The sequence below is a fragment of the Chinchilla lanigera genome, unplaced genomic scaffold (genome assembly GCF_000276665.1).
Source record: "Chinchilla lanigera isolate Chin_1 unplaced genomic scaffold, ChiLan1.0 scaffold00004, whole genome shotgun sequence".
NCBI lineage: Eukaryota > Metazoa > Chordata > Mammalia > Rodentia > Chinchillidae > Chinchilla > Chinchilla lanigera.
In genome coordinates, this window is record NW_004955405.1 from 10,806,292 (window position 1) to 10,826,265 (window position 19,974).

Consider the following 19,974-nt stretch of genomic DNA (forward strand, 5'->3'; position numbering starts at 1 on the left):
CTTTTCAAAAGGGAAGCTCAGGTCTTCCATCAGCTTTGGAAAACCTATAGTAATTATTTCTTTAAATATTACTTGTTTCCCCTTATTTTCTTGTTCTGAAACATCAGCCATGTTTTGGGCACTAAAACACTCCTATGTCTCTCAGTTCTCATGTTTTTGGTCATTTTGGTTTTGTAGGTCTTTTTTTTTTTTACTATGTTTTCTCATTCAGTATTTATTTATTCATCTGTCTGCAGTCTTATAAAACTAATAAGAATAATTTTTAATTTTAATATACACAAAATATTTATTCCTGATACTTTTTGTTTTGATATATAGCTTACTCTTTTTTTTGATAGTAACTTGTTTTTTGTCATTTATTTTATTTGGTATTTGTGTGCTAAATTATTTTTAAAAACCTATGTAATTTTAATTACTTTTATTTCTTGTGGATCTATTCTAGTATTGGTTTCTTCTTCTGACTTTTTTCCTTTTAATGTTTTATTTACTTGTGTGGCTCAAAATTTTGATTTGTGAACTTATATTTGAGTTTTTTTGGGGAAATTCTGTCAGGCATATGTAGAGAGTATATTATGCATCTAAGAAATTTTTGCTATTGTTTTTGTAAAGTGCACAAAGTGCTACCAAGCTGTTATGATATTAATTACTCCACCTGGCATAACCCGGTTTTAATATTCTGATGTTTCTCAGTTTTGAATATTCAAGAGAGCTATTTTATTATACCAAAAGCCTAGATTTAAACAAATTAATTTTCAGTTGTGGTCCTAATTTGGTAAGCAGGTTTATTTTTGTCTTTCAGTTTTCACTAAAGTCATATCCTTTGCAGGTGCCCATTTTGTGTAAGCTTCCAGTTCTAGCTCCTGGCTTCTGCAATCCTAATATTTGTCTCTGGTTCTTATATGCAGTTAAAACACCAGTGACCCTTAAATCTCTGATTTTTTACCTTATTAAATTTTTGACCACTAGAGTTTCCTTTAGTTTTTCCAAACTTTGCAATGCATGCTATTTCATATTTTACCCAGTGTCACTGGTTTTGTAGTGGAAGGCTTTCAGGTTACATAATCAACCATATTACATAAATACTAGAAACATGCATCCATAGAAGTACACATATAGTGAATACGCCTTTTAAACTTTAGGAGTATTTTTCTGTTACAAAGCTAAAATATCATGTACTTTGAAAGCTGTGCTGGAACTGCAGTGACTTAATATGTTATTGGGTTAATGTATGTAAAACAGATTGGAATATTATGGGTTATATTTATTCTGATACTTCATGCTTTCATATCAGGCTAATAGAAATTTGTTCATTGGTAAACTGTACACATAGTTAATTTAGTATATAACCTCATCTATTAGCCAAAAACATACTTTTATACCTTGAAGATGAATTTCAGGAAAAATGCTTCATCCATCATAACACAAATGAAAGAAAATGTCAAATTTTTAAAAACTTTTAAATTATTGCTTTGTGAGCCTAGATTCTCTCAATTAGTCACAGGATTATACTACAATCACAAGTTATAACCCACCAAAGGAGCTTAAGAGAAATCAGTTTCCCTAAACTGTTACTGTTCTAGTGAAGCCCTGGTATACTGATTTTGTCAAGAAAACAAGCAAATAAAATGTTGACCAAAATCAGGTGGTAAATTATCCCAATAAGATAACCTAAAATAGAGGAATTGCCTAGAGAAGCACTCTTTAGGAATCTCTCAATTTTATTTTTATAATGCAAATGCGGAATAAGTTACACTGCAAACTAAGTGCTTAGAAAAGTCTGGAAATAGAATCTAATTTTATGTCTTTTTTTGCATTTCTCACTAAAAGAGGAGAAAGTTGCTTTGTTTTGTCACTTCCTTCAAATCTTTCTTCCAATCTCACTTTTTAAAGGGGGTTCACCTTACCCACCCGTTTCTCACTGTCGCCTGAGCTTTCCACTCGTCCCCTACCTCCAGCTCAGTCTGGTTTATTCCCTTATCCTGTTCGGGTTTTTAAAAATAGCACTTATCTCTTCTCATATATTACATTTGTTTATGAATTTATTATGTTTATCATTTTTTTGTTTTTCTCCCCCATTAAGAAATTAAAATCTACCACACCAGGGATTTTGGTGTGTTTTGTTTATTAATATATTTCCAACAACCAGAATGTAACTGTTACATATAAAAAAAGACTTGAGTTGTATAATTTTTTGTTTTTATGCTACAAATTCGGGTAATATTTTACAATTATGATACAATTATTTGTAATTCATGGCCACTCATGCCCTTACTGAGATACTTGAGTACAGGTGAAATACGCATATGCCAATTACATTGACTTGTCTGAAGGAAAGTTGCCATGCGTAGAATTGCACCAGTTACCATTTGTTGGAAGTATAAGGGGAACTAGCCTTTAAATGTCTCAAAGTTTCCATTTTAAACAAATCTCTTAAAGTTCATGATGATTTCACTTACACAAAATCTCTTCAGTAGCAATAGAACATGTCTAACTTGCTGAGCTTTGCTAAAGACCATACCTCATTTTTTTCTTTGAGTTTTGTGATCATAACAATGACAGGGCTGTCTTCTTGCCAAACCATCTGCCAGAAGTCATTCACGGTGTTGATCATGGGGCCCTGTGTGGCAATGAATGCTTTCTCCTTGCCGCTGTAGCCCTGGTTGTAGGAAAGAGACAAAATTGTTGACTTTTAAGTTCTTGGCTTACAGTGATAAATTCGGTGAAGGATCTTCAAAGTGCAAGAATTGTTTTAGGCTGAAAGAAACAATGACTGAGGCAGTTTCATTGATTCTAGCTCTATGACCCCTGTGGGCATTTGTCCAGAGGGCCCGCCCCGTATTTGACAGTGAGTGCTGTAATGCCCTGTCCTCATCAGAATGCCCACGTGGAGACCATTATTGGAGCCCCGTAGCAGCAGTGGGCTCCCTATGAAGGACCCACCACCAACTTTGACATGACTTTTAACAAGCAAACGGAACTTGCTACTAATAAAGTTAAGTCAAACTTAATCTACTCTAAGGGCAAAATAAAATAAAATCAACAATTCCAAAAGTCAACATACTCACTAGAAAGAAACTTGTATTTATTTACTTACCCTGATATAATTAGCATTGATGTAGGTGCTTAATGAATCAGTTACATTTTTTGGTTGTAAACATACTCTGCTGAGTGGATCTGACAAAGAGACAGGAAAGATATATTAAAGAGACTTACTCTTTTAAAATTCCCTAGGGACCAGTGGCACACATTTGACTTATACATTGCTTGTCAGGCATGTGCCTGTATCTGTCTTTAGTGATGTGTGTGCGTATCTCTTGGTTCCCCTGTGTTTATTGAGGGACATTTGGGCCCATCTTGATTTGTGTCTCATACAAACCTTGGCAATAGGCTGAGATAAGTTTCTATTTCATGCCCTGTTATGGGGTTCTGATTCTTGACCCCATCTCACTTTTATTCCCCTTCTCTTTTACTTGATATTTGGAATTTTTGAGAGCTCCCTTGCTCCTGTTATCAGCGTAGGGAGGGAAGGGTGGTACGCAGGGAAAGAGAGCTTGCAAAAATGAACTCCACTTACTTCAGTGAGTTCTTAGTCTCTCCAAAAAATAAACAAACGAGGGGGCTGGGGATTTAGCTCAGAGGCACAGCTCCTGCCTGGCAAGCGCCAGGTCGTGAGTTCAATACCTGGTACCAGAAAAAAACCAACCAACGAAACAAACAAGCAAACGACACGTATTAATGCCTACTCCATGTCACACTCCATCTCAATGCTCACAAATGTTAATACTGTTTAATCTTTATAAGTCTAAGAAATGTACCTAAAATAAATATAATTCTCCATTTTTCAGATAAGAAAGGAGGGCAGAAAGGTTAAATAATTTGTCTAACGGTACATAGCCAGGTACTGAGAATCGAATTACTTTGTCATATGCTATGTTGTTTCCCTGCTGTGCATGCTTCCCTGATGCTAAGATACCCACAGAGCACGGCGTTTACAATACAGTGAGTCACACCTTAATGGTTGCATGGGTTTTTCCTTAAACAGCTGAAAATTCTACACATTTCAGTGTCTTTTCTCAGAAGGTGGTATTAAAAACTGGTTACAAAGAATTACCCTTTCTTTAGCTGTTCCTGTACCTTGCAGTGACACAGTCAGTGAGCACCTCCTGGATTATAAGACAATAGGACAGTGTCTCACATTTGAGGTCAAGCTAAGAAGGTCATAGAGGAGGTTGGACGGGAGTGTTAGAGCAAGAAAATTTCATAGAACCCATGCGAGTGAGAAGTAGAGATAATTAAAACTGTAACAAATCTTGGCACAGCTGACATACATTTTAAAATTAATTTTACATGTAATTGTTATTAAGATAATAAAAGTTATAGTTAGTTTTAGAAAAAGATGAACTAGCCCAGGAAAATATGGGTTTTACATTCATTATGGGCTTAACATATGGCAGAGACAGAGCAGCTAGCAGTTTTCTGTGCATTTTGTCACTTACACAATTCTATAAAGTGGATACTCTTAATAGTTTCTTTATCTAGATTAGCTAATGGAGACATAGAAAGGTTAAGTGACTCACCTAAGGTCATGCAGCTTGTAAGAGGTGAAGCAGAGACCTGACCTTAGGTTGTGAAAGTTAGAGCTTTACAGCCATCACCAAAGATGATGTTGAATATATATAGCAAAATTTTACTTGCTGGTTACTAGGATATTGAAATGAAGATGTATATGATAGGTGTATCTCATATGTGTATATCAGTAATAATAATAGCACTAACATTGGGATTGGTACAGCTAATTTGATCTGAAAAGGATTTGGTTTTGTCTTTTTTTTTTTTTTGAACTGAGAATCAAACTCAGGACCTTGCACTTGCCAGGCAATACCATGTCACTGAGCTATAACCACAGACCACAGGATTTGGTTTTGGCAAGAGAAAGTCCCGTTCTACTTGCAGCTACAGATTGATGTATGAAGACCAAGATGTTTATCTGATCTTTTAAAGCACAGGTCAACTGTCTCCTGGTCATGCCAAATGAAGCAACAGTAATCTAGAAGATGTTGATAAATTCTAGAAATTAGTCAAAATATCCCTAGGTAGCACACAAAGGTCCTGTTCATAGAGGCAGGCCCTCATTTAGTTTCATGCAAAAACCCTTGGTAAAGTTCCTGGTGTGTCCTTTCGGCTGTCCTAAAAGAAACAGGATGATTACAGAGATATTAGTGAAACAGCTAAGGACTACCCGAGTCAGATCATGACCTGACCATGGTGAATAGCTGCTACTTGGCTCAGCAGCATGGAGCTCTCTTGGGACCTGGGCCTTGTGCTCTCCCTGGAAATCCTGTGTCAGGGAAAATGGTCTAGAAACAAATCAACCTTTTAGAGCAGAGGATGGGGACCTGGGAACGTGCTCAGTGTTGGCTTGATCACCTGGATCCCTCACAGTATAGAGTCTATGGAGATGGAAGCTGGTGTTAATCACTCAAAAGCTCTTCATTTCTCCCCAAATCTCCAAAAGTCATGACAAGATTCCATGTTGATCATCATTTACACAGGCCATTTCCATTACTTAATTTTGTGGGCACAATATTGTACTCAGTTTTTACAATGGGCATTTTCCAAATAATACACACATACACACACACACACACACACACACACACAGACTCGGAAGGGTGCACCGTATAAGACTCCCTTTCTTGCCATCCCTTGCACTTAGTTGTGGCCATATGACTAGACTCTCACATGCAAAATGTGGGAGGAGGTGACATGTAACCGTCAGATCATGGCAGTAAGTCCAGGGGTGATGCCTTCCTTCTACTGCTTCTTACTCCATTCTGCTGCTTGGGACATGGTTGCAGCAATCAGCATTTTGGACGTGCAAAGAAAGGCAATGCCTGGGGCTGGTGAAATAGCTAGAGAGCAGACTCTGGCTGCATACGGGAAGGCAGCCACATCCCCCTGAGAAGGAACTGTTTTTCCAGTGTATTTCAACCAGTATGATTTTGGTTGTATTTATACATTTTACATATTAAATTTTTTTTGGAAAAATATTTCGGAAAGGAATAATATTATCACAAATCAGTTCTGCTTAGAGAGGTAGTAAACAGAATAGGTGTATTCTGCACATCTAGGTTCTGTGCAGTCAGAAGTTAAATTCAGGGTTTCTCAATATCAGAGTTCTGATGGGATTAAGTATTAAAATTCATAGAGTACAACTTGTTAGAGACATAATAAAAGATATTCCTTTTGGTCTGAAGTTAAATTGCAGGCAGAATTGCATTGCTTTTGGAGCACTTACAGTGACTAGATCAATCAGGATAGCCCTAAATTGCTGGTAGTGCTGATTTCTTTTCTCTCTATGACAAAAAAAAAAATGAGGGAAAAGAGAAAAGAAAGAAGGGGAAATTATGTATATATGTATATACAGTGTAGCTAACATAGTTGTACTACTGACTTCTATCACTTTACCGAAAGGAACAGTTAATGATTACTTATTTAATCAATCTTGCATGTCTCTATTTGCTCTCCTGAGTAACCACTTTGAAGATATCAATATGTATCCATTCAACAACCATTGTTAATTTCCTACCAATTTGTCTGTAATTCAGCACTGCTTGTATTGTTCTTATGCTATTTTGTAAATGGATGTCTGTTTGTTAATATATTTTCCTTCTTTTATTTTTAAAATAAATTAAAAAAGAAACAAACATGGTCTGCTCCAAATCCTTTTCATTACATGGGAGAAGCCGTCTCTAGTTACCCATATGTGATTACTAACACATGGGGCTATCGAACATTGGCACCCAGCTAGTATGCATCAAAAAATGAAAGTTTTAATTTTCATTTTGACTCATTTAAATTTAAATTTGCATAGCGATCTGTAGTAGTAGTTGCTCTTCTGGACAGTACAGGCCTAGAGGATGAAATACAAGATCCTTCTCTCCTTAGCAGAGAAGAGCAGCTCTTCAGTTAGTTTTTCCCAAAGCCTAACCAGTAGCCACTTTCCCATGTGTACCATCTGATCTTGTCTCATGGGTCAATCTCTCAATATTCCATGTTTTACTAGTTTCTAGACATTTGCACATATTATTTCCTTTGCCTTCTCTCCATGATGAAATCTTTATTCTTTGGAGCTCAACTCAGGAAGTACATTTCCCATGCCCTTTCTGGCCCTTCTGGGCAGTGCTAGCCCCTCACTTCTTTGCTTTGGTTCTCTGGATTTAATGTCAGTATTAATCTTGCATGTGAAGTGCTTAAATTTCTGCCTGCACTCAGTGGATTGTGGCAAGACCCTGGAGTCCAAGAGCTGCTATTTAATTCACTTTTGTATGCCATACAATTTCTATTTGGCCTAGGGTTTGTAGATTGTTTAATACTAGAATTAATTTCTGTTAGAAACACTGCTTTTGACTTTCTATTTTTTTCTTAGCAAGAGACAAGAACACTTCTATTTCCTTTATTGTCTATTGATTGTTAGAGGTTTCCACAGAGGGCCTAAACTATGCAGGTTTGAGAAATGGCACACTTCCTTCAGCTTTTATAACCCTACGTCCCATATGATTTACTGGGAGCTCCCTGAACTGCTATAAACATCTATATTTATGAAATTTCCCTGTCATGCTGAATTAAGTTTACATTGGAAATTAGTAATTTATAGTAATTTTCAAGTTTTTAGAGGTTTCCTTTTTCTTTTTCTTTCCTTTTTTTTGTCTTTTTGAGACAGGGTCTCGCTATGTGGTTCAGGCTGGCCTCAAGCTCACTTTGCAGCCCAGGCTGGTCTCGAACTTACAACAATCCTCCTACCTCAGCCTCCCAAGTGCTGGAATTACAGGCATGCATCACCATGCCAAGCCGAGGTTTCCATTTTTAAAAGCAAGAATATAACGTATGACCGAGTAGGGGAAAATGTAGATTTGTAACCAAAGCCTTTTAATACATTGGCTGGGACTAATAAAACTTTATCATCATCATTATTTTCATCACTACTGTTAAAACTTTATTAATGTTATGCATTTTAAATCTATGTACTAGTCAAATTTGTATTCTAATTGTTTTCTGAACAAAAGTTTCTGAATTATACGTTAAATATTTTGTATATGATTTATGATATATCTGGCAGTTTCAAGAACAATTATGAATATTATTTACACTGATCATTTTTTTGTCTACCCTTTTTTATTTTTTCCTTTCCTACTCTTTCCCTTTTTCCTACTTCCTTTCCTTCCTCCCCTCTTTCCTTTTCCTTTCTTCTTCTCTTCCTATTTTCCTTCATCTCTCCCTCATCTCCTTTCTTTATTCCTTCTTTTTTTCTTTTCCTCCCTTAATGTTATTGGACATAAGTATAGATTTCTTCCACCAAACCTGTAATTATTTTGTTCCATCAAATTTGTATAAAAAATGTATCCACCCTGGTCTCCCTAAAATACCTATTGTAATCTTAAATTTTCTGTTTAACAGACAAAATGACAATTGGATCCTGATATTTTGAGTAACATCAGATTTTGTCAAAGGCTATTCTTTCAAAATTCTTAAGTTTTATTCTTGGAAGAAAATAGGACAGTTTTCATAGATGAATTCAAGATAAATAGAAAATGGGAGTAAAGTAAAGGATTGACTATACCTTCAAGGTGATTAGGAGTCAACCTCAAATTCATTGCAAAGGAAAGAGAAGACTTAGGCCTGAATGGTCCAATGGGATAGCCACTAGCCATAAGCTTCTACAGTAATTAAATTTAACTGGATAAAATACAGTTTGAGCTGGGTAAAATGAAATAACATAAATAAATAAAGAAAACAGTTTCTCAGGTTCATTAACTATTTTTCAAGTGCTCAGTTGTCACATGTGGCTAATAGTTATCATATTGGAAATACAAAACATCTCCATAGTTATACCATTGACCTTGACAAAGCAAGATGGTGATTATATGGAAACACATAAGAACCACATACAAATTGTAAGAGAAAATAGGGCTCTGTAATACTCTGCCTTGGAAACTGTCAACTCCTCTCTAAATACAAGAGTATTTTCTGTAACTTATCCTAAGGTTAATGTTGCGTGATGATCCATTATCGTTTAGAAAGAGAGGGAACCATTGCAAGATTGCTAGTCATTTCACATTACTACCATTTAATTGTTTCAGTGGCTTTGTAGGATAGTGTCATTATCATTGTTTTTTAGGGATGAAAGAAAAGATGGCAGAGGAAGATTAAATAGCCTAATAACAATTTTACTTTTCTTTTGTTAAAGTAGGAAATGAGATCTAATTCTAATATCTATAGGAAACAAAATCTAGCACAACTTGTTGCCTTAATGAGTGGCTTATTTGTTTGGATATGTACCTTGTGGTAAAAATTTAGTGTAATAAGAGAAAAGCATAATTTAAGTAGAAAACATTACCATACAGTACATTTTTGAATATGAAATAATTGCCAGAATAATGTTATTTAATTTTGTATATATTGTTTTATACTTGTATGAATGTTGACTATGTGAAATAAATATATGTAACATTTATTATTATACTTCAGTATGTGCTAATAATTTCTTCTAAATATGTGATTAGTATTTTCCTCATTGCTCTTGTGATTTTAGATGAAAACATGTTTTTAAAATTCATATTTGTTTATATTGCAAAATAATTTTAAATACATTTAACTTCATCATTTTAATGCTCTATTTTGAGTGTTCTGAGCTAGACTGACATTGTCTTCAGAAATGTAGCTATCATTGAATGAGTTCTTGGTTATCCAGATATCTGCTCAAAAACATCCCTCACATTTTATAGCTTTACCATTATGTACAAGGTGCCAAACTTTTAAATTTAAGAGGAGTTTATTACAGGTTAAACAATAAAACAACCATGATATTTAAAATCTTGATCATTTGCTAGTCATCAATTCATACAATGCTTTGAATTTGTTATTCATTTGTGTTTTTCTGGTAATTTTCAACCAATAGTGTGACTGTTCAAACTTTACTTCCTAGGTTACGTTTTGTGCAACAGGCATGGGTGAGGTGTTTGGGCTAAAGGCGTTTTCAGCAGAAAATCCATCATACGTGACATCAGTTGTCAGCACAGGTGCCCTGGTTGAGCAGTCCACCCAGTTCTGGGAATGGAAAAGTTGACGCAGGATTGGGAAGCAGTTGTCTGATATTGTCTGGCCAGGAAATGGAGAAGGCTGAACTTTGAAGTAACCCTCATAATTTCCAAATCCTTGTGAAATTAAATGACAGTTTGCATATCTATATCTATATATAGATATATAGATATAGATATATTTATGGTGAATATATACCCCCTAAACTTAATGTTTTATATGTTTTTGATGAAAATTTTAGGAAGGGAGAGAAGTTGAGAGACGGGGAAGGAAGGTTCTAGTTTTCCTGCACCTTCATCAATATTTTTTATTGACTATCATTTTTATTATAGTCGGCTTAGGGATATGAAGGAATATCTCACTGTGGTTTTGATTTCTCTGATGGCTAACAATACTAAACAAACTTTTGCATGCTCATGGCTAATTTGTATACTTTCTACAGAGAAGTTCCTTTGCTTATTTTTAAGTAATGTCATCTTTTTATGTGATTTTTCTCTCATTCTGTGCATTGCCCTTTTAACTTTCTTGATAGTGTCATTTGAAGCACCAAATTTTAAATTTTGGTGAAAACTAATTTATCTACTTTTTGTGGGTTCCTTGTACTGTTAGTGTCATATCTAAGAACAACTGAGTAATTCAAGATTATGAAAACATAACTTTTTTCTTTTTTAAGTTTTATAATTTCAGCTCCCTACATGTAAGTATCTGATTCACTTTGAATTAATTTTTGTATATGGTGTGAGACAGGGTTCAACTTCATTTTATTTTTTTGCAAGCAGATATTAAGCTGTCTCAGCACCAGTTTGTAAAAGACTCTCCACACATTCATTGGCACTAGTGGTGAAAATCACTGGACCATGTTGTGCAGCATGACAAAGTTTTAGAGTTATATCTACTGGAAGAGTGGTTGGTCATGATGATAAGAGTAATGGAAGGCCAAATTACTAAGAGGTAAAGTGAATGGAGAAGGCCGCTCTTGTGCTTTACAATATAAATTATTAAATCAAGAAACTTACTTGGCAAAATGGTCTTATAGCGATTTTTCGTTCCATGACGTGGAATGTCAATTTCTTTGGGATCCACAAAATTCATTGGTATTTCCTACAAAAATAAATAATGTAAAATTAGTGCATGTAATGTAAAATTTCTTTGGGATCCACAAAATTCATTGGTATTTCCTACAAAAATAAATAATGTAAAATTAGTGCATGTAATGTAAAATTTGTGCATGTAATGCTGACACAAAGAAAATCTTCATGGGGGAGCTATTTGATCTGTGCTTGATTGAACTTCAAAGTCATTTATAAAACAGCAGGCTACCACCTCTGGCTGACCCACGCCCTTCCTTTTATAAACATGTTCGTTGCACCCTTTCAAGCTGATCACTAAGAAACAGTGCTCTGTGTTCGACAGTATTATTTTATATGTGCTTGTTAAACAAATAAAACACTTTGCTTAGATTTAAAAAATCTTGTGACATAATTGATGGAATTATTCAGGCAGCTCAAAGACTTTTTAAAAACAATATAGCTAAGGTTTTTCAAATCTTTACATCAGCTCAATATAAAAAATCTTATTATAATGGATTCTCTTTTAATGTTTTGATTCTTTTAGGTAAAACTGGTAAATATAAAAGTGTTTTGTTGGTTTGAATAATGACATAATTTTTAAATTAAGGAATGGTTTATAATTGGACTGTTTCATTTATGATTATGAATGCCATATTTAGTGAAGGACATTCAGCCACTTTCTTTTCCTATTTATTAAGAAAATAAATTTTTTATTTACTCAATATTCACAGGCCTCAAATGTCTGGAGAGGGAACAAATAGAATAAAAGTAGATTTATGTAGAAACATTAGACCTAATAATGTGAGCAACAATAGGATTTGGTTACACAAAGTATGCTTTCTAAGACAGAATTTTCCAAAGGATTGATTAAATAAGGTTAATGTCACAAGATTGATGTTATTTAATGACTATTAAATATTAAATCCTTTGATCACATAAAATATTTTTACACTTAACTTCTCCAATAGAAACTATAACTCAACATCTTAATATTTGTTGAAATGCAAGAAATAAACTATAAATTAATTCAAATTGTCCTAGTTTTCAGTATGAAAATTTGAGAAAAGTCAGACTATGTTATGAACTTGAGACTTGATGTAGGAGAACAGGTTACAGTTTTAATATCATTGCATTATGTTGTATTTTACATATTTAAAGCATCCTTTGTTCCACTTAACTATTTTAACTTCTCAGTTCCAAATTACCAAAATAAACAAAATTGTTGAGTGTTCAATAAAGAAACATGTTTTGATCATTCCATGCTTGACAACTTCAAGCATGTCAGCCTGTTTTGGCAAAGTCACAAAACAGGCACTACCTGCATTCCTTTTCTTCTTTTCCATTTTGTCTCCTGTTACCTGACATATACTGATAATCTGTAATCTTCTAGCATTCTCTCTCCTGGATAGTTCAGGCTGATTTCATCTTTCTTTATTAAAGGATTATTCCATGCACAAGGGTCTAGTTGCAGCTGTAGAAAAGAATACCTAAGTCTGTCCTTGGTTATGAAGTGTGTGTGTGTGTGTGTGTGTGTGTGTGTGTGTTAATGGGATTGAATTCCGAGCTACCAGGAATAAACAAAGTGAAGACTGAGCTACTTTTCCAGCAATGTTTATTTTTAAAGAGGATTTCACTAAATTGCCTGGCCTACCTTTTATTTGTTTATTTATTTTTGGTACTGGGAATTGAACTCAGGACCTTGTGCTTGCCAGGCAGGTGCTGTGCCACTGAGCTACATCCCTGGCCCCACTAGCCTGTCCTTTGAATTTGAAGTTCTTTTGCTTCAGTATCCTAAGTAGCTGGGCATGTGTGATCATTGACTTGTCTAATTTTTTCTTCACATATAAAAAGAGAACACACTGCAGAGCTTCATTTAAAAACTCCACATTTGCATTTTACTTTGAACACTTAATAGCTGATGGGGCTAGTAGTAGGTCTAACTCATTTCTGGATCTTCTCACCATGATCTTGTTTTCACAGATCTCAACCAACTCTAGAATGATCAATTTGTCACACATAATTGATGTGGCTTAAAATGCATAACTGATTAAGAGGCAAGGTGACCTATCAAATGTATATTCCCCTTTTGCAACAGTTAGACTGAAGATCTAATCTGACTCCGTGCCATCTGGATAGGAATATGTAATTGTGAATTAATCTATTTCAGCATATTGGCAAATCTATGTTATACTTGCCATCATATTTAGCCCGTGCTTCTTTTTCCTTCTGTGCTTCTGATTTCACTCCAGAGCAGTTTGTATGCTTGTTGCTCAAGGCAAAAACCCGGGCATCGTCCCTCACTTCTCCATTACTTTTGGCTGCTTCACCCAGTCAAGCCTACATTTTGTAGATTCTTATGGATTCTTTCCGTTTTCACTGCTACTATCTTGCATAAACCATCGTCCTGGTTCCACAGTTGTTGCTACACCCTCTAAATGCTTTCTTCTAGTCTCTTCACCGCTGTGGATACAGTGATCTTTCTAAGGCACAAGGTAAATCTGTACTCCTAGAGAGATGTTAAAATGTGGCCTTCTTTTATATTTTTGACTTGTAGATGTTTCCACTTTTTACCTTCATGTCAATGCTTCATTTAATTGAACAATCGAGTTTCCCAAACAGCAACAGCAAAGCTGTTTTTTAATCCTGAAAGGACCCTTTTCTGCCCAGATGCTTTGTGCTACTATATTGCTTGGCCTGGCCTTACATACTATGTTTCAGTTTAGCCACTGTGCTGTAGTGTGATTGCTTGTCAATAGCTGACTGATAGAGGATGGATCTGGACTGCTTTTTATGTTATGAACTGCAGTCATTTGTTTACTGCATGCTGTTTGGACCTGGGACACTTGCATTTGCACATTTATCTTGTAATTTTCCAATTGTATAAAAATATTGAGGAATGAATAAGGAATAGGCTCACCATGAATTCACTTTGGAGTAAGTGAGAACTTGCCACAACGTCCCTCAGCTGTGACCTGGTAAGAATTCTGCTGGCTGACTGCAGGTACTCCATGGCAACCTTCTCCCGTGGAGTTGGTATAGACACAAAGGGTTCAACATTTCCCAGACTACTCATGTCCAGTGTGAGAGACACATTGGACCCTCGTCTGTGTGGGAGAAGAACGTTATTAGGTTTAGACATCACATGAATTACTTTAGTCACAGTCATTAATCTTTCTGTACATGCATATAACTCAGTGAGAACTTTTACAGAAATATGGAACACATACTTTTTTTCTTTTTGTACTACAATTGATTACAGCAACTGTCCATAATTTTTTTATAGGAAACTGACCATCGTATTGTTGGAGATAATTCTAAATTGCAAATCACACTAACATTTATTAATGAGCACATTCATCACAGAAATAATAGAATGACTAATAGTATTAAGTGAAGAATTTAGTAAAAGTGAACACATTTGAATTGACAAATCAGATGTGACATAAACTGTAATTTACAAATATGTCTGAGAGTTCAGTTACCTAATGTTTTTGACATCAATATACTGTACTCATGATTTTACTGAGTACAGGAAGCATACAGAAAAAAATCTCTTAAAAATGTGATAGGTACGTGAGATAATGCATATATTGATTATCTTGTTTTCTGTTTTTTTTTGTACTTGGAATCGAACTCAGAACCTTGCACTTGCCACATAGGCACTGTGCCACTGAGCTATGTTCCCAAGCTTGTTTTATACAGTCCACAGTGTATAAATAATTCAAAACATCATGTTATATGTCATAAAATCGTGTCTATTTGTCAATTAAAATAATGATACAAATTAAAAATAACAATCTTTTTGCTTTCGTTCCAGTTATTGCAATTGAATATAATTTAAAAGTTTAAAAACATATATGTTCATGCTTCATATAAATTAATCCTAAAAAGAAATCTGTATCCTCCATTTCTTTGTGTATATATGTATGTACATGTGGATGCATGTATGTGAATACATGTCATTTAATTCTGTGATAAACTTATGAGTCCATAGAAATGGTAGCTCCATAGATTGAATTCTGTTCTATCTTCCCTTTATAATTTCTATCCTTTCTTTTGGAAAGTAAAGTGGGGCTTTTCCAACTACACAGAACACAGTATGCTAAGTAGGAGTTGTGTGGAACACAACTATGAAACAGCATGTGACAGTGACAACAAGGCCGTCCCTATAAAATAACATATGAGAGACCAAGAGTCAAAGTGAGATATGATGTTCACAAGAACTGTTAGACTTAAGGGGATATAGGTATGTGTTAGGAAATTAAATATGGTGCCAAGCGATTAGTGTCACATGGGTGTGGACAGCAGAGACTGGTAGGTCAAAATAAATGAGGAGGACAGAAAGAGTAGATTCTAGGGTCCAACAGGTTAATTCCTCCAAATGGTGATTCACATACTGAGGATGGAGTGTATATATATATATAGGTGAGGAGGTAGAGCTTAATTTTAAACAACAGAAAATTATGAGAATATTATAACCAAGAAACTCATTGAACAAAAATAATCCATCAGTTCTACACTCATGAATCTGTCCACAGTTGCAGCCCTCGTGGCATTCCATAATTTGATATGTAGTGTTATATTTAGTATCTACATGGCTTATAACTGTTGTATTAATTGTTGCTTTCACTCAATTGTTACTTAGATGTTTGGGCATTTATTTTCCTTATTTATTTCTAATTATAGTATATGGAAATTAGAGATGACTAGCCTGTTTCTGTTGTTTTTTGAGACAGGGTCTTGCTATGTGACTTAAGTTTGGATGAACTCTCTCTGTAACCCACTGGCTTCAAACTCACAGAAATTCTCCTGCTTCAGTCTCCTGAGTGCTGGGATTACAGACGGTATGGTACCTCACTTGGCTATGACTAGATTTCTAATGGTTGGGGTATGTTGATTTTTTTCTTTGATATAAGCACTATGATAAACTTTTCTAAATATTTACAGATGTTTTTGCTGGCAACTAATTTGATCATGTATAATACATGCATATATCACATCAGCTACACCATTATACATTGTTAAAGATATGCAATTCTATTCTTTTATTACTATTTTGCTACTGAATTTTTCATAGTCTGTGATATATATGTGAGTCTTTCAAAATAATATGTATTTTTCTTTAAATTCTAAAGGCTTTTTTAGTTTATATGTTTCAGCTATTGTGTTATTTGCAGGATTGGTTAAACATGTATTCATCCTGATTTCAGTCCTTATCAAGACTTCTTCCTTTCCAATTTTTTATACTTGGCCTTGTATGTGACTTTCAAAGTACTAATACTGATGGTCTGGTTTCTTATCTTGTTTTCCCTCTGGTATTCCTGAAAGATGTCTTCTCATCCTAACCTTCTTGACTATTTGGATTGCTAGGTTAGCATTCTAGATGCCCCATAAAATGTCACCTACATGAAGTGTGCCCGTTTAACTTCCTCTTCGTGGTTGTTGATGTAGTTGACAGGACTGTCTGTGCTTCTGAGTAGGAGGTAGACTGTTGAAGATGGACAGATAGTGGAAATATCTTCAGGCCAAGAATTTTATTCTATTTTCAGTGGGCTACCAGTTTTTAAAGTTCCTTAATCCAGTTTTCCTGACCTTTAACTTCACAGAATTCCTTCTTGATTTTGGTAATGGTCTGTCTGTCAATCTGAGTTTGTAGTGATTTGTGAGAATGTGGCTTTTGATGGTTCATAGCTGTTTCAGTAAGGAATTGGGAGGTGCTACTTAATGAATTGCTAATAGAGGTATGTGTGTGTGTGTGTGTGTGTGTGTGTGTGTGTATGGTTCTGGGAAATGCACCTGTGGCCTCACATGCTAGGTACTCTACCCCTGCACTACATCCCCAGCCCTTTTAATTTTTTACTTTGGTACAGGGTCTTGTTAAGTTGCTCATGCCTGCCTTGAACTTGTGATACTCTTGCCCTAGCCTCCCAAAGACTGGGATTACAACCATGTGCCCCTATGCTTGGTCAGATGCACTTTAAGCCATTATTCCATTCAATATTCAGCCTTAAGAAAGAAGAGTGCCTACAGGCTTTCCATGGAGTGACACCCAGAGCCTTGGAGGTTTAATAGGTGGGGAGTTCTCTTTCATCCAGGATGGCCAGAGAATGTGTGTGAAGGCAGAGTCATTCGAGTTGGCCCTGGGGGTAAAGGTCCAATAGGTAAAATTTTGGTAGAGGGTTATTTCAGACAGGTAGTTTGGTAAAAGGTAGGGAATGGGAAAAGAAAATGATAAGACAACTCTGAGAAATGGCAGAGAGGTAGTTGGAGCCAAAGTTTGGTGTGATAAAAATGTATTTTGGAATTGAGAGGCAAGATTATGTAAAAGAGATGAGGAGGAGGCATGAGTTCTAGAAACTTCCAGGCTCTTAGAAGCTGCCTAAATCCAGGAAAGAGACAACCAAAGTGTCAGGGTATGTCAGCTTCTGTTTTGGCTTCCCACAGCATACCTGCCTAAGGCTGGGAGATTAAAAGCCAGTGTTTAACATCTATATGTTTTAGTGAGTAAGTTTTCTAAGGATTTCGCAGTGACCTGAGAGCTATGAAAGCATTTTCATGTAAAATGACTTAATAAGGAAGTAAACTGACTTTTGCCTGCAAAGGAAGGAAGAAAGGAAACTAATGTTTTAAGAATATTTGCCAAGAAGCTCTAAGTACTTTTACATGTTATATGAATATTCATATAAACATTTGGAGGTACTTTCACCCATTTTACAGGTGAAAAAATAACTAACTTTGAAACACTTTAGTGGAACACGGATGTAACCCAAGTTAGAAGATAAAACTCAAGCTTTTTCCATTTTGCCTCCCAGAGAAAGAGGGTGATGGGCAGACGATGTTAGACACACCTGCCCTACATGGAACTGGGACAACACTGGCAGGGTGGGGGAAGACAAGGTCCACTGGGGAAGGAGTATACTGTTCAGTGCAAATTTTACCTTTACAGTCATATCTGAATACTTATTTGGGCTTGAAATCCTGTCTCTCCATGTCCTTCTGGTGGACCTTTGGTGAGGTTATTTAATATCACTGCAACGCGATTTTCTCCTCCTTTATAAAGTGAGTCATTAAATGTACCCACCTCAGAGGGTCATTATGAAGGTTAGCTTCATAATGTAAGTAAACTGCTTATTAAAAGAACTTTTGGGTTTTATTAAATTTGGGTAATAATGAGCAGAATCCAACTTAACACTCATCTTCTGCTTCTCCAAGGGATCTTTTTTAGGAGATTGACACAAATACTTGCAAATTGTTTTTACCGAGGTTAATGCTTTGGAATCAATGGATATAATCTACACATTTGTCACTAAAGAAAAATACATCCTCCTTGATAACCTATTTATCTTAAAGTTTCCCTTTATTACGGCAAATCCGTTTCCCCTGAACCCTAAACAATTCCAGAGCACTTCACCTCAGCACCTCAGACAATGTCTCAAAGTTTAATTATGGAGTTAGACTTGCGCAGGCTATTGACCTTACAGAGAGCATTTTCCACAAAACAGCCCTTATCATGGTAAGTACACTCTGTCCTGGCCATGAAATATGATGATAGGATGTCATTAACCTGAAAAAATCTCTGCTTTTGTTAATTCTTATTTTCAAGGAACAAACAATATTTAGATTAATTGAAATATTGTGAAATTAGGAAATCTAATCAGCGCAATCAAAATATTAAAATATTTGAACATTTTTTAAGTCATGTCTTACGCTTAGAGAGAAGAGATTAAATATACCCACATATCTAAATTTTTTCACTGTAAAAATAATTCATGTTCATTATAGGAATTTTATAAAATTTAGATGCTATAAAAGAGATTAAAATCACTCATATTCTTCACTAGGATTTAAATCAAAATTTGAATTTTGCTACTTATAAGCAATGATGATCGTGTTACTATCTTGATTGTGTTCCTTTGGTCAGAGATGATGATAAGTGCAGTTTTATTTATTTTTAGTTCTTTATCTTTGAGAATTGTCTGTTGATACTTTTTCCTCACTTTATGTTGTGGCATTAATGCATTTATTATTGATTTCTATGATGTCTGTACCTGCTGTTGTTTCTCAGACGTATCTGTGACAAATATAGCTTATTGTCTTAAGATATTAAGAATTGTTTAAAACTTAGATTTATTTTCAACCAAACATAATGATATTTTCCTTTGTAGTTTATTGCATTGATTTAATATACAGAATTAAGGAAATTTACATTTTTCAAAGTTAATTTTTAATCTATTTGTGATTTATTTTGGGGTATGGTAAAAGGAGAATTTTTAAGTTCTTTTATATCTCAAGTAGACTGTCGATGTTTCTAAAACAATGTACTGAAAAGTTGAGAGAAAGGATATGTTTTATAAATGTAGGGCTGTTACTTTTTTTTTTCTCCGGTACCGGGAACCGAACTCACGACCTTGTGAATGCCAGGCAGGCGCCTTTGCCGCTGAGCTAAATCCCCAACCCCGGCTGTTACATTTTTAACTATCTATTGCCAGCGATCTGAAGGAGAAAATATCTTACTAAACCAAGAGAAACTGAACTTGTTCTACCACATCCATAAGCCAAAATGGCTAGAAGTGAGGAGAGCATAAGAAAGACATTTTGAAAACAAAATGAACACAAGTTTAGGAAAAGTTCGAATTAAGACAGGAAAAAATCTGAAAGACTTAGAGGAAAAAAAAAAACAAACAATAGAAATAATAGGAGATTTAGACCTTTAATAAAAATAGAGTGTGGAAAAGAACACAAACTCTTATTGAAAGCTTTGCTTCTGTTTTGTTGTTTAGCCTTTTTAATGCCTTCTGTTTGCTCT

General features: G+C 35.1%; 1 protein-coding gene across 2 annotated transcripts in view; it reads right to left on the bottom strand.

Annotated features, from left to right (window-relative positions):
* The window catches only part of Ptprr (protein tyrosine phosphatase, receptor type, R), a 366,148-nt gene that overhangs the window by 38,744 nt on the left and 307,430 nt on the right, over positions 1–19,974 (bottom strand). For both annotated transcript variants that reach the window (XM_005374316.2, XM_005374317.2), the window contains 4 exons: positions 14,086–14,272; positions 11,115–11,199; positions 3,095–3,174; positions 2,519–2,656 (listed from right to left, as the gene is read on the bottom strand). In XM_005374316.2, coding sequence (XP_005374373.2) covers positions 2,519–2,656; positions 3,095–3,174; positions 11,115–11,199; positions 14,086–14,272 — 490 coding nt within the window. The remainder of the gene's footprint in view (positions 1–2,518; positions 2,657–3,094; positions 3,175–11,114; positions 11,200–14,085; positions 14,273–19,974) is intronic.